The sequence below is a fragment of the Myiozetetes cayanensis genome, unplaced genomic scaffold, assembly GCF_022539395.1.
Source record: "Myiozetetes cayanensis isolate MyiCay16 unplaced genomic scaffold, myiCay2020 scf12, whole genome shotgun sequence".
Classification (NCBI taxonomy): domain Eukaryota; kingdom Metazoa; phylum Chordata; class Aves; order Passeriformes; family Tyrannidae; genus Myiozetetes; species Myiozetetes cayanensis.
In genome coordinates, this window is record NW_026086826.1 from 21,030,492 (window position 1) to 21,042,781 (window position 12,290).

General features: G+C 41.4%; 1 protein-coding gene across 1 annotated transcript; it reads left to right on the forward strand.

The window, feature by feature from the left end:
- Positions 1-1,949: 1,949 nt before the first annotated feature.
- On the forward strand, positions 1,950-11,312 carry PRPF38B (pre-mRNA processing factor 38B). The gene is made up of 6 exons (XM_050306684.1): positions 1,950-2,313; positions 5,545-5,613; positions 5,908-6,059; positions 6,143-6,203; positions 8,753-8,976; positions 9,247-11,312. The coding sequence occupies exons 1-6, from the start codon at positions 2,035-2,037 to the stop codon at positions 10,100-10,102; spliced, it is 1,641 nt and encodes a 546-aa protein (XP_050162641.1). The 5' UTR covers positions 1,950-2,034; the 3' UTR covers positions 10,103-11,312.
- Positions 11,313-12,290: the final 978 nt, after the last annotated feature.

The window sequence follows — 12,290 nt, forward strand, 5'->3', positions numbered from 1 at the left end:
ATATCAGAGGTTTCAGCGTCACCACCAAAGAGGGAATGTACAAGAAGTACAAAAATGTTATCTCATACAGAATAAAAAGTACTGAGGCTTGGAACCTATTGACTAAATATTTCAACAGAAAAAGCTAAATGTATGAAAACACAGTTTGGGTAATATAAATCATAACAGAAACACAGGCTGTCTTGAAGTGATTATACAGTATAAATTAAGGAAGTGCTCAGAGTCGAGGATGCCCTAAACAACGATAAAACCACTCAGGTCCAAAGAAAAGTTACTACTCTAGCTAACTGCCTCCAGAACAAGATCACTGCTGTAAAGACACTTTTCTTAGAATTAGTTTTTGTGATTCTTTGATTTCATATGGGATTGTTATAGGAATATTTACTGCATCAATATGGTAGAGCCCTGTAAGTAAGTAATGAAGATTTCGTGAAAATGTTTGGAAATCAGCCGAGATGGGAAGAGAAGGCCAAAAGAAGACTGGTGGTTATTCCTAGAAAAAGGGAGTGAAGAGCCTAGATAGCAGAACAGACAGCTTAGAGAAACTGTTAACTGCCAGGGCCCTGATAAGAACATTTTTCTGCTATACCACAAGCTCTAAGGTACATCGAAGGGCCAGGGTAATGAAGATAAACTACTGTTTCTCAGGGTTTCAATGTGTAGTGAAGACTGAAGGTATTTTGATGTTACTTCCAGTAGTATTTATCTCCTGGTTTCTAAATTAAAATTCTAAATTAGTTTTAAATAGCACATATGTAGAGATGCTACTTCCATGGATGCTTTCATAGCAGCTTCTCCCTGTACCTGTTTCCTGACATGCTGAGCAATGGGGAAGCCCTTCTGTGTGTGTACAACTGAACATACTTTGCCACATTATGGCCAGTTTGCTGTCATTTCAGTGGACTTTCAGTTATGTTTGTGCATAGTCATTTGATGTTTAGAGTATTCTAGCAATTCTTCTAAATTGTGCATTGTCTTTTATACTTCAAGTTTAAAGCTTAACACCAAAGTACATAACTAGTTGTACTGGGCTTTTTTTTGCTTTTGCAGGCAAAATTGGAGGATTTTCTTTTCTGTTTCCTGTCTGTATTTACACGCAGTTATTTTTTTAAATCCAGATGTTTTCAACTGTGTTAACCTAATTCTGCTTGTTCCGAGGTTGTATGTAGTATTACTGATTTCAGGAAGATCTGTAGTGCTGGAACTGAGCAGCAGGGTGTAGTTGGTGTTTTCTTGGTGTCTGACACGGTTTTTAGCTGGAGGGGCCTTGTCACCAGCACTTGCCACCATCGCACACGGGGGCTCCTGCACTCCCAAGATCCCTGACACTATTTCTTCCCTTCCCAAGTAGGGAAGCTGTGGATGCCCCTGGACGTGTTCAAGGCCAGGATGGACAGCGCTTCGAGCAACCTGTTCTACAGGAAGGTGTCCCCGCGCAGGGCAGGGAGGCTGGAACGAGATGATCCTCGAAGTCCTTTCCAACCCAAACCCAAACCTTTCTACGATTCCGTGATTTCTTTGCTTCTCCGCTGCCGTGGGGGCAGAAGCGGCCGGCGCTCCTCTCCCGCTCCTGCTGCGCCCTGGCCTCGTTACCAACGACAAGGGACCAGTTTCCAACCTCGCTCCGTGCCTGGCTCGATCTACTAAACCCCGCGTGCCGGGGCCAGCTGCCGTCCCCGGCGGCCCACAGGTCCCCTCGCTTTCCCCGGCGGGGGTAGCCGGGCCATGAGGCGGCGGCCGAGGCGAGGCGCGCCGCGGCGAGGGCGGGAAGATCCGCGGGCGGGAAGCGCGGCGGGAGGAGGCGCGGGCAGCGAGGCGGGAGGAGCTGCGGGCGGGAGGAGCCCCGGGCAGGGGCGGGAGGAGCCGCGGGCCGCGCCGAGGCCCGGCAGCGCCGCCGCCCCTTCCCCGCGGGCCGGTGACGCGGCCCCGGAAGGCGCCGCCGTCACTTCCCCGGCCGCCATCTTGTCGGGTCTGAGGCAGCGCCCGCCGGCCCCGCTCCGTGTGCGCGGCCCGCCCGGCCCAGCCCGCCCCGCCATGGCCAACAACAGCCCCGCGGTCGCCAATTGCCAGGGGCAGCAGGCGGCACAGCACCCGCCCGGCGCCGTCCCGCCCGCGCAGCAGCCGCTGCAGGGCGGGGGCCCCAAGCCGGCGGCCTCGGGCAAGCCGGGCAACGTGCTGCCGCTGTGGGGCAACGAGAAGACCATGAACCTGAACCCCATGATCCTCACCAACATCCTCTCGTCGCCCTACTTCAAGGTGCAGCTCTACGAGCTCAAGACCTACCACGAAGTGGTGGACGAGATCTATTTCAAGGTGAGCCCGCCGGCCGCGCTGGCGCCGGGCCCGGTCTGACCGCGGCCCGCGCCTTCTCGCCCCTTACCCTGCGCTGAGGGACGGGAGCGAATACCGCTCGTTCTGCTTAGCTGGGAGTGCTGCCTTCTCTGCCTCACGAGAGAGGCGTGTCCCGCGCCGGATTGGGGACTGCGGAGCTGTGAGTTCGGTTTGGAGAGGGCGGCCCGAGCCGGGGCGGTGGGGGCGAAATGGCCGTCGAAGGGCTGCGCCTGCAGCCCGAGCGAGCGCGGCCAGGACGGGCCCTCCCGCGGCCCGGGGGCTGCCCACACCCCCCGTGAGCACACACAGGGCACGGCGGTGACCGCAGGTGGTCCAGCGGGACTCTGCATGGGGCCTTCCTCGTCACTTACACGTTGGGATTCCCTCCTCCGTTACCCGCTAAAAAAAGTTCTCTTGGCCTTAGGTAGGATGTGCTGGGGAGATGAGTGGTCTGTATCGGGGCACCCATGTCTCGGTTCTTGTTTTGTTAGCAGGATTGAATCAGTTTTGCAGCGAGGCTTCCATCAAGCCAGTCTCCCAGGTAGAGGTATGCATAATTAATGCTCATCAACACAGCCACTTTCTTTGTTCTGATAACGAGACCAAAATTTAGATAATTCAAGCTTGAATAATTCAGCTGTCTTTAGCCACCTGTACTGTGGTGGTTATTCGGATATTTTTCTCAGGTGAATTAATTCTGCTTGATAATGTTATTGTGTCAGCAGGTTTCAGTGTATTTGAAATTAAAAAAAAAAAAACAAAAACATAGCCTTTTTGTTTCATTTGACCAAGGCAAGACAAGTTACTTAGGGCACTGTAATTGTGAAAAGTAACTCTACCACAGTATTTTTGAGATTTTTGGCAGTTTGGGCTTACCTATGCTACTGTTTTTCCACTTAATGATAGCACTTGTCTGCCTGTGCTCTGTCACTTGGAGCTGATCATTTATTTCTCCTAGTACTTAGAGTAATAGAGATTGTCGACAAAGCATCTCTCCAATTAATTTAACACTTGGTGCATGTGAGAGAGACTGACTGTTGAATGGAAAGTTGCAGACTTTACTTATGCAAGTGATGGCTAGAGCTGAAAAGTTTATAAAAGACACATTTTCAGAAAATTTGAGAGCATGTTCTATATGAAGTGGACCTTTTCAGATGTAGTAAAAAGTGTTTGATGGGTTTCGTTGTCTTTGTATTAGTAGAGCTCAGCTGCACTAGGTCAGATATTTTGTGTTGCATGTCTTACTGTTTCATTCCACAAGTGGCCTAATCTTAAAGTGGGGGGGAATTTTGTCATGCTACTAAAAATGTGGTTATTAATCCCGTGCAAATAAAGTTTTCTTACTGAACTTGTCAGTTACTCTGACTCAAAACTGCAGGCTAAATAAAGAGAAAACAGCCTCTTACTCACTCGTGAGTAATGGGTGTGGGGGAGAAGATAACCTGATGGTTAAGGTTGATATTAAGAAATTTTGAATTCTCTTCATATTTTAAGATTCCTGAATAATTGTGTGTTTTTTTTTCTTTGAATGAACATGGTACCCATCCTGGGAGGTGTATTTTCAAGTGTAGTTGTCTTTCTTTGAGAAACTGGTGGCTCATTTAAAAAAGTGGAGAATGCTGGGTGCCGGATTACCAGGAAAGATGATTTTAAGTCACACAGGCAGCTAGTGATAGGAATCATCTTTGAAGATATGGATTCTGTCCAAGTATTTGAATTAATTTACTTGTAGTTCTGGTCTCCTGTTTCAGTTCTGTATCTGCAAAGTGCAGGACTTCCTCTTTATCCCTGACCTTAGGACCATGTGTATGCCCTCAGTTTCATTTAGTCTGTACTTCCAACAAGCTAAGCATATGCTGCAGTATTTGAAGGATCCGAACTTTAAATACTCCTTTCTGAAATGAGTACTGTTTTCAGGGCTTTGTTATTTGTTTGGTTTTTAATTAACATCTGTCAAACCCAACATGTTTATATTGATTGTGGACAATAAGTGTAACTTAAATTAAAAAACCTGACGACTAACATTGTGATAGTGTCATATTTGATACTTGGACTAAAAAATACTTTTCATTTCCTCTGAGAAGCAGAAATGTATATAGTCAGAAGGATGTGCAGTATTATTAATATAGTATTTGAGAACTTGTTATGCAATACAGGAAGTCATAGTGCATTTTGAATTCTACAGTATTGGCATCTCTTATATTTCCTGTTTGGCTAAGACAGCAACTGTAGAAATCCCAAGCAGTTCAGCGACTTCAGCTGTTAGTGTATCTCTGCTTTCATGCAATTGTGTGCATAATTAGTTTTGTTTCATGTATTGTTAAAAACTTTAATTTGTGAAGTACAGCCATGAACTCATATTCCAAATCTGATGCATCACCATTGTTTGGGGTTTTTTTGTCTTTGACTTATTTTTTTAAGTTGATGTGTTTAGGCACTATACTTCTTTATTGAGCCAGACATTCCTTCTCTGAATTTCACAATTTCAAATGTAGCACAGGCAGTGCTGTGGTTCTGAACTTGTCTATGACTTTTATTGTCAAGTTTTAGGAATGGTGTTGTTTAACTGTGTTTGTGCACTCATCTCTAAATGTATCTCACAAGATTTGAATTGGGCAAATTTGCTTATTAGTACTTAGGAACCATTTTACCTAAGAACATCACTGAAGTTTTGAAATAAAACCACTGACTTTTTTTATTAAAATACTACACTTTATAAACATCTTTCTTTTGTCCTAATTGAAAAGAAATCTCTAGCTAAGCTCGCTGCATAAATGAGACGTATGAATGTGAGAGTGTATATTTTGACTTGTGTAGCTCTCATCATTAGATACCACTAAACTAAAGGAGACAGTTTGAGTAAAGGCAGTCGTTTAGGCACCCAAGAAAATGGTAGTGATGGGCTTTGATGATAAAGCATTTGAAAATATGTAGAGTATAGAATAAGCATGGATGCTTCCTTTGCTGTTTTGGGATTTGTTTGTATTAAACTTGAGTCATGATTTTGGCTATAATTTCTTAATGTTGTAATTTAGAAAGCCCCATGCTTTGCTTTAATGACAAAGCAGACCTGATCTTGAATTTTGTAGAAGACAAACTTTTAAGATTGTTTTAGGGTGTCCCTTGTTTAAATCAGGTTTGTACAAGCACCTAAACATTATGGAAGTTGCAATTGTAATTGTCTTTCTCCTGTCCCCCACCTCACCCTTCCAGGTTACACATGTTGAACCATGGGAGAAGGGCAGCAGGAAAACCGCAGGCCAGACAGGGATGTGTGGAGGGGTAAGTAGAAGTACGTGCCTTCTTAAATTTTTCTGTCTGGTAAAGAACTTTCCCAAGCATAGTTAACACTTGCTGGTATGTTGACATCAGTCTCTAGATGTAATGGTATTTATTACAAAGAGTAGATATATTCCTCTTGCTTCCAAAGCTGTGGATGCAGGTAGTGTTACTTTTTCCACATAGCTTTGTTTGTAGATTTAGATTTTATTCTGTGTTAGTTCTCCTGTTCTTTTGAAGATTTGGGATAATGTCTTTGACTTCCCTCATCCTCACCTAACTTTTTGCTTTTGAAAGGTGCGTGGTGTTGGAACTGGAGGAATTGTGTCCACTGCCTTTTGTCTGCTCTACAAATTATTTACCCTGAAACTCACTCGTAAGCAAGTGATGGGCCTTATAACTCATACAGACTCTCCATATATTAGGGCTCTTGGATTTATGTATATTAGGTAAGTATCAGTGTCATCAACTAAGGACTGTTTTAATATGCAGAAAACTGTATTAAAATTTTATATTCTTTCTGTACTTGAAGGTACACACAACCACCTACAGATCTATGGGACTGGTTTGAATCCTTTCTTGATGACGAAGAGGTATGTCGGCGAGGGTAATAATTTGTTTTCTTTTGTTTCTTTTCATGTTACTACTTTAGATTTAAACATTGTTTCATAAGGTTTTCTGTAGTTTGAATGTTGTAATGTTATGTGCTTTAATTTCATTAATTAGTGCAGGAAGCAGGTTTGAGTTGGACCTGTGTTACTTTTCTTAGATTTCAAAGATCTAACAGAATTTTTCACTGGTTAGTATGTTACTGTGTCTGATTTCCAAAGCCATGTGAAACAGGTGTCCTGAATCAGAATTCAGACAGCAGGCTGTGTGAATGTGGCTTCTGTGCATTTTTTAAAGTCATACCTTAAAAGCAAGGTGTAGTAAGTCATCAGTATGCTAAATTTGTATTATCTATTACTGGAATGGGAGAATTGATGCTGACATAAAAGAGTGGGAAGTATATAGTAGAAACCAACATTCACCTTGAAAAGTACTGCTAAAAATTTCTGTGGTTATTATTCATGTCCTGGAATAACTAAACCCAGGATTTCTCCAGAGGAGAAGCGAACAGCCTGATTATGGTATAAGGTGCCATTGTTTCTGGAATGTTAATGTCTTTGGGGGCAAATAAAGAAGATGAGTTGCTCACTGAAGTCTGGTACAGAGGCTGCATTACTATGCAGTCAGGTGGGAGAATACCTTTGGTACCCTAATCCTGATTTACTGTTTGGGGAAACAGAGTAGGGAGTTGGTGGGTGAGGGTTCTTGGGCTATGAAGTTGAGTACACAGTCTGCTACGTACTGCTGCAATTTGTATTTATTGAGCAGGTTTTAAGTTAAATCTAAAATGTTAAGGATGGAACAGGAAAGATCACCTGCCCTCTTCAGCATGACACCATGCATCTACTTGAAGACATTTCAAATGCTGTAGTTGCAAATGATGGCCAGATATTTGTAATAAAAGTAGTGTTAATTATAGCTGTGTCTGACTGCTGTGCAGTGTATTTATTTTAAACAGCTTCTTTCATGCTAAGTATCAAAAACACTGTGCAGAGGAAACAGCTGTTATTTCAGGTAAACCTGTGCTATTCTACATTTTTAACAAAAATCAAAACAAATTTGAATCTTGATTGCATCTCTGATCTCCTTCTCCCCAGGTGGGGTAGTTAATATGAACTCTCCTGTGCGATGTTGGACTGTAATTTATGAGAAGGATTGGGGTGGCTTCATTCTCAGGGTCTCGCAAACTCAGTGTGGACTCAAAGGGCACTAAAGTGATCACAAGCGCATTGCAATGTGCAGGTCTTAACTGGTTCATTATTCAAAGCATATTTTTTATTTATACCTTTCAGTTGTTACAGGTATTGGTTATCAAGATGTATTTGTTTCTTGTTTAAAATCTCCCAATATGTTTTTGGAATTAGTGTTTCTTTCCCAGCTGCTATCAGTAGCTTTGTGTTACGTAGAAAAACCACTTGGGGCTGCTTAAGTTTCTTACCAGTCCTGGTCAAGCTCTATAGGATGAAGCGAATTTTTATATATGGAATTATTTAAACCTACAGGATTTTTTTTCCCCTCCAGTTCTTAAATATGTGGAAGCAGTTCATCTTTTGTCATGCTGCTGTGAAAAACTTCCCAGGATACAGAGAGTTACCTTTCAAAATGCTTCTTATGTTTATTTTGTTTAACTGTACGTACTCTCCAGGTGCTACGTTTAACTCCTTTTTTTCTTCTTTAGATCTCTGCAGCGATTATATTTGGAAAAACTGTATATCTGAACACTTAAATGTGTGTGAGTGCAAGCAGTTTTACGTTTAGATTTTCTCTTCCTGTTTAGATAACAAATCTCACTTTCCTTGTGTGCTTGCACTATAGGTTTGGGACTGACAATAGCTGACTAACATGTCCTGAGCTGTGAGAGGGCATAGCAAGAAGGCCTTCATGCGGTAATGACCCTTTTCAGAGACAATGGTCATCATGGATTATGCGTTTCCAATTATTTGTTCATTTATTTATTTTTTTACATATTTCTAAATTAGAAACCTCACTGCTTCATGGCAGTTGGTTTGCTATTGCTTCCAATTCTGTTAGGATGCCATTTTGTACTAGAGGTTTTTCTATGATCATTTTTAGATAGGCAATGATGTAGTTCATAAATGATTTAGGCCACAGGGTTGGGTATGATGGTACACAGTTGTACATCCACAAAATGGAGTATTAAATGTACTTTCAGAAGACTTCTCAACATTTTGGCATTGAAATAAAATCCAAGATCATACCATATAACCAGACTGTGTAAGGGGATTTTACGTTAATCTCTTCATCGACAGTCCCTTACCATCCAGATGGCTGCAGGATTAGTGTGTGCCTGCATGCATATATATTAAGTCCCATTCCCGATCTGTAACATACTGCCAAATCCAAAGGGTGCAGAGTTTTGAATTTTTCTAAGGAAATGTATTAGAATATGAGACAAGTAAACTTTCATAATCATGAGACTTCAATAGGAAAGTAATGTAGAAGCATTTTTTTTTTTTTTAATCAGTAAAGAATATTTTTGACCATCAGGATATTTTTTGCTTGTATTTTGCAGGACCTGGATGTGAAGGCAGGTGGGGGTTGCGTTATGACCATCGGGGAGATGCTTCGTTCCTTCCTCACAAAGCTTGAATGGTTTTCCACCTTGTTTCCAAGAATTCCTGTGCCGGTCCAGAAAGCTATTGACCAGCAAATTAAAACCAGACCTAGAAAAATCAAGAAAGAAGGCAAGGAGGGAATGGAAGAAATCGAACGGCATGCAGAACGTAGACGTTCAAGGTCATATACGCGTTATTTTAAAAATTAATGTTAGAATTTTAATATTGAACTACTTATTACCAGCAACATCTTGTCTTTTCACTGGGTTAGATTTTAAGGCAACAGGCAAAACAGTTTATGGATGCTAAGGGATTAAAATCATCAGACGATATTTGGTATTTGAGATGAAAAACAAACTGTGTATGTAAGGTGTAAATTGGAAAGGAAGGAGGGAGGGTCTTTAAACTTGAAAAGGATGTGTTTCACACTGAATGTCTTCTCTTTTAAAAGGTCTCCAAGACCAAGATCGATCAGTCCCAGGAGGTCTCCCAGAAGATCCAGAAGCAGAAGCCACCATCGGGAAGGCCACGGATCATCTAGTTTTGACAGAGAACTAGAAAGAGAAAGAGAACGGCAGAGATTAGAACGTGAAGCAAAGGAGAGAGAAAAAGAAAGGCGGAGATCCCGAAGTACCGACCGCGCACTGGAACGGAGGCGGAGCAGGAGCAGGGACAGATACAGAAGCCGTAGTCGAAGTCGTGACAGGAAAGGAGATAGAAGAGACAGGGATAGGGAGCGAGAAAAAGAAAATGAACGGAGTCGGAAAAAAGAGAGAGATTACGATAAGGAAAGAGGTAGTGAGAGGGAAAAAGATCGATCTAGAGAAAGGTCAAAAGAAAGGAGAAGTAAGGGTGATACAGAAGAGAGGAGACACAAGGATGACAAGGATGAGAAGAAACACCGGGATGACAAGAGGGATTCCAAAAAAGAGAGAAAACATAGTAGAAGTCGAAGCCGGGAAAGAAAGCATAGGAGTAGGAGCCGCAGTAGGAACACAGGTAAGCGCAGCAGAAGCAGAAGCAAAGAAAAATCAAGTAAACATAAAAATGAAAACAAGGAGAAGTCAAATAAACGAAGTAGAAGCAGAAGCAGAGGAAGAACAGATAGCGTTGAGAAGTCCAGAAAACGAGATCAGAGTCCCAGCAAAGAAAAATCTCGGAAGCGTAGCAGGAGCAAAGAACGCTCCCACAAACATGATCACAGTGATAGCAAGGACCATTCTGACAAACACGATCGCCGAAGGAGCCAAAGTACAGAACGAGAGAGCCAGGAAAAGCAACAGAAAAACAAAGATGAGACTCTGTGAATTCTTTCAGAAGTGGATCACATTGAATCCTATAAATGTTTGATTAAATCCTGCTTATTTTTTCTTAAAGTTGAGATTGTGCAGTAGTTGATGAGCACTCTTCTCCAACCTCCCTCTAGGCTGCAGATTGTCATTTCCTATTTTGGGTAGGGAAGTGCCTTTGTAAACCCATTCAATGCATTGACGGTTTCAAACCATTTGTTTAGTTTAATTTGTAATGCAGAGTTTGTTGCATTCTTACTGTTCGGATGTTTCTGAAATGTACAGTCTGTACATATGTCCTGAAAATGTTTTAATTCCTTCGGCATGGTTGCCATGTTGGTTAAATTTGTATGAGGCAATAAACTGCCACTAATTATACTTCCCTTTTGTAGACGTGGAATTATGGTTTGTATCCTGAAGTTAGCATGGCTGTGCTTTACATAATAGTATGGCTTTTAGGGATGGATCTGGAATGTGTACTATAGCTGAGATATTTATGTGCATACAATGTACATTGAGGGCTGCAGATTTAGAACTAACGTTTATGTCCACTGTACCTGCTGTTTTCTTCAAAGCTTTGTATTATGTTGATCACCAGTGGTGTTAAATTGAGTGGACTTTCAAAGAGATAGTGGTTTTGATGCAAGGATTTAGGTGATGTTGGGGCTTGTTTAGTAATTCTGTAGAAAGGCTACCTCAAGTGGACACTGTAAAGGTTGACAGATGAGTACCGTAGCCATCTATGCATTTTATTTGTTTGGAAAAAAAAATCCATGTAAGCTTCCCTTTTTTTAACACAATTTATCCATTTGTGGTCTTTTAATGTTTTTTTCAGCAGCAGCTGCACTCTGTCGTTTATGATAATCCTGGGCTAATAAAGGCATTTAAGATGGGAAGAGGGAGGTAGGAAGAAGAAAAATATTACAAAGGATTTCAGTTTCAAGCTTCCAAAGCATTTTTATAAGTGTAAACATTTAAAATATGAACTAAATGACAGTGTCCTTTTTTAAGTCATATTTTCTACAAATAGTAAGGATTGCAGTTCATGCTGAACATTTCATCTGGCAAGATTTTTTTTTTAAACAGGTTGTTAGAAGCAAAAACCAAAATGGATTATAGAAGAAAATCATATCATTACAGTCCAAGTCTATTTGATAGATTATTCTGATGACTTGTATACTAAGTGAGGAGAACCATCTGGAATAAACTCTCAATTAATTCCTTTGTATTGAGTGTCAGCTTTTCCCTGCATGTTCACTGCCAGTTGAAGAGCGTTTCGGTTCCTCCACATTTCTTTTTCAGATCAACTGACACTTTGTATGAATAAGGGATTTTATGTAATTTAAAAAAAAACCTTATAAGGAACAAACAAAGAAAATGCAGCAGCCCCAAAACAGGAAGAACATGAAGTGTGACTCATTCATGATCATGAAGTGACCTGAACGAAGAAGGTAGAAATAAATTGATATTTGTGCCTTTTTTGGTTCTGTGTGATGCAGGTCATGTAGGTTTGGTTTTGTTTTTTTTTTTTTAACATCCAGGAGAAAACAAAGTGTTTCAGCTTCTAACAGTACCCTTCATTCCATAGTATTCCAAGAAGCAAACTTCATTTTTTTTCTTCCTCCTTGCTCTTACTTTTTTCTGAACTAACAGTTCAGAAAGAGTTCCTTTGTCATCGTGACCCTTAGTAATCAAGATATTTTAATACTGAGGTTGTTGAGGTATTGTCTACTTATATTTGTGTTACCTGATTTTAAATCTGAGCTTGAAACAAAACTTCAGCTTCAAGTCATTCCCTTGCAATATAGAACTAAAATACTGAGCTCTCATTTAATATGGGAGAAAAACTGTACTGGCCATTTAAGAAATACCCTGTCTTGAGCTGTCTCTGCAGTCTGCCAAGTCAAAACAGTGAGGACAACTTTAATTTATCTTGTTTGTGTCTAGAGGGCTTCTTTTGGCCTTGTTTTTAACCTTCAGTTTCTGAAGCAAGTACATTCTTGGACAGAGAGGCTGCAAGGCCAGTGTTCTGTCAGGGAAAATGGATTACTGATTTCCAATTGTTCCTTCAGGGCTCCCCCTCCTCTGCCATTGTTGGGAAATAAAGTGAGAGAATGGTTTATTTGCAGGAAAATTTAAAGGTATTTGAGAAACACAGTCTTTGACCTGGAAGTGGAGAAGGGCTGTCTTACTACAACAGAGATGG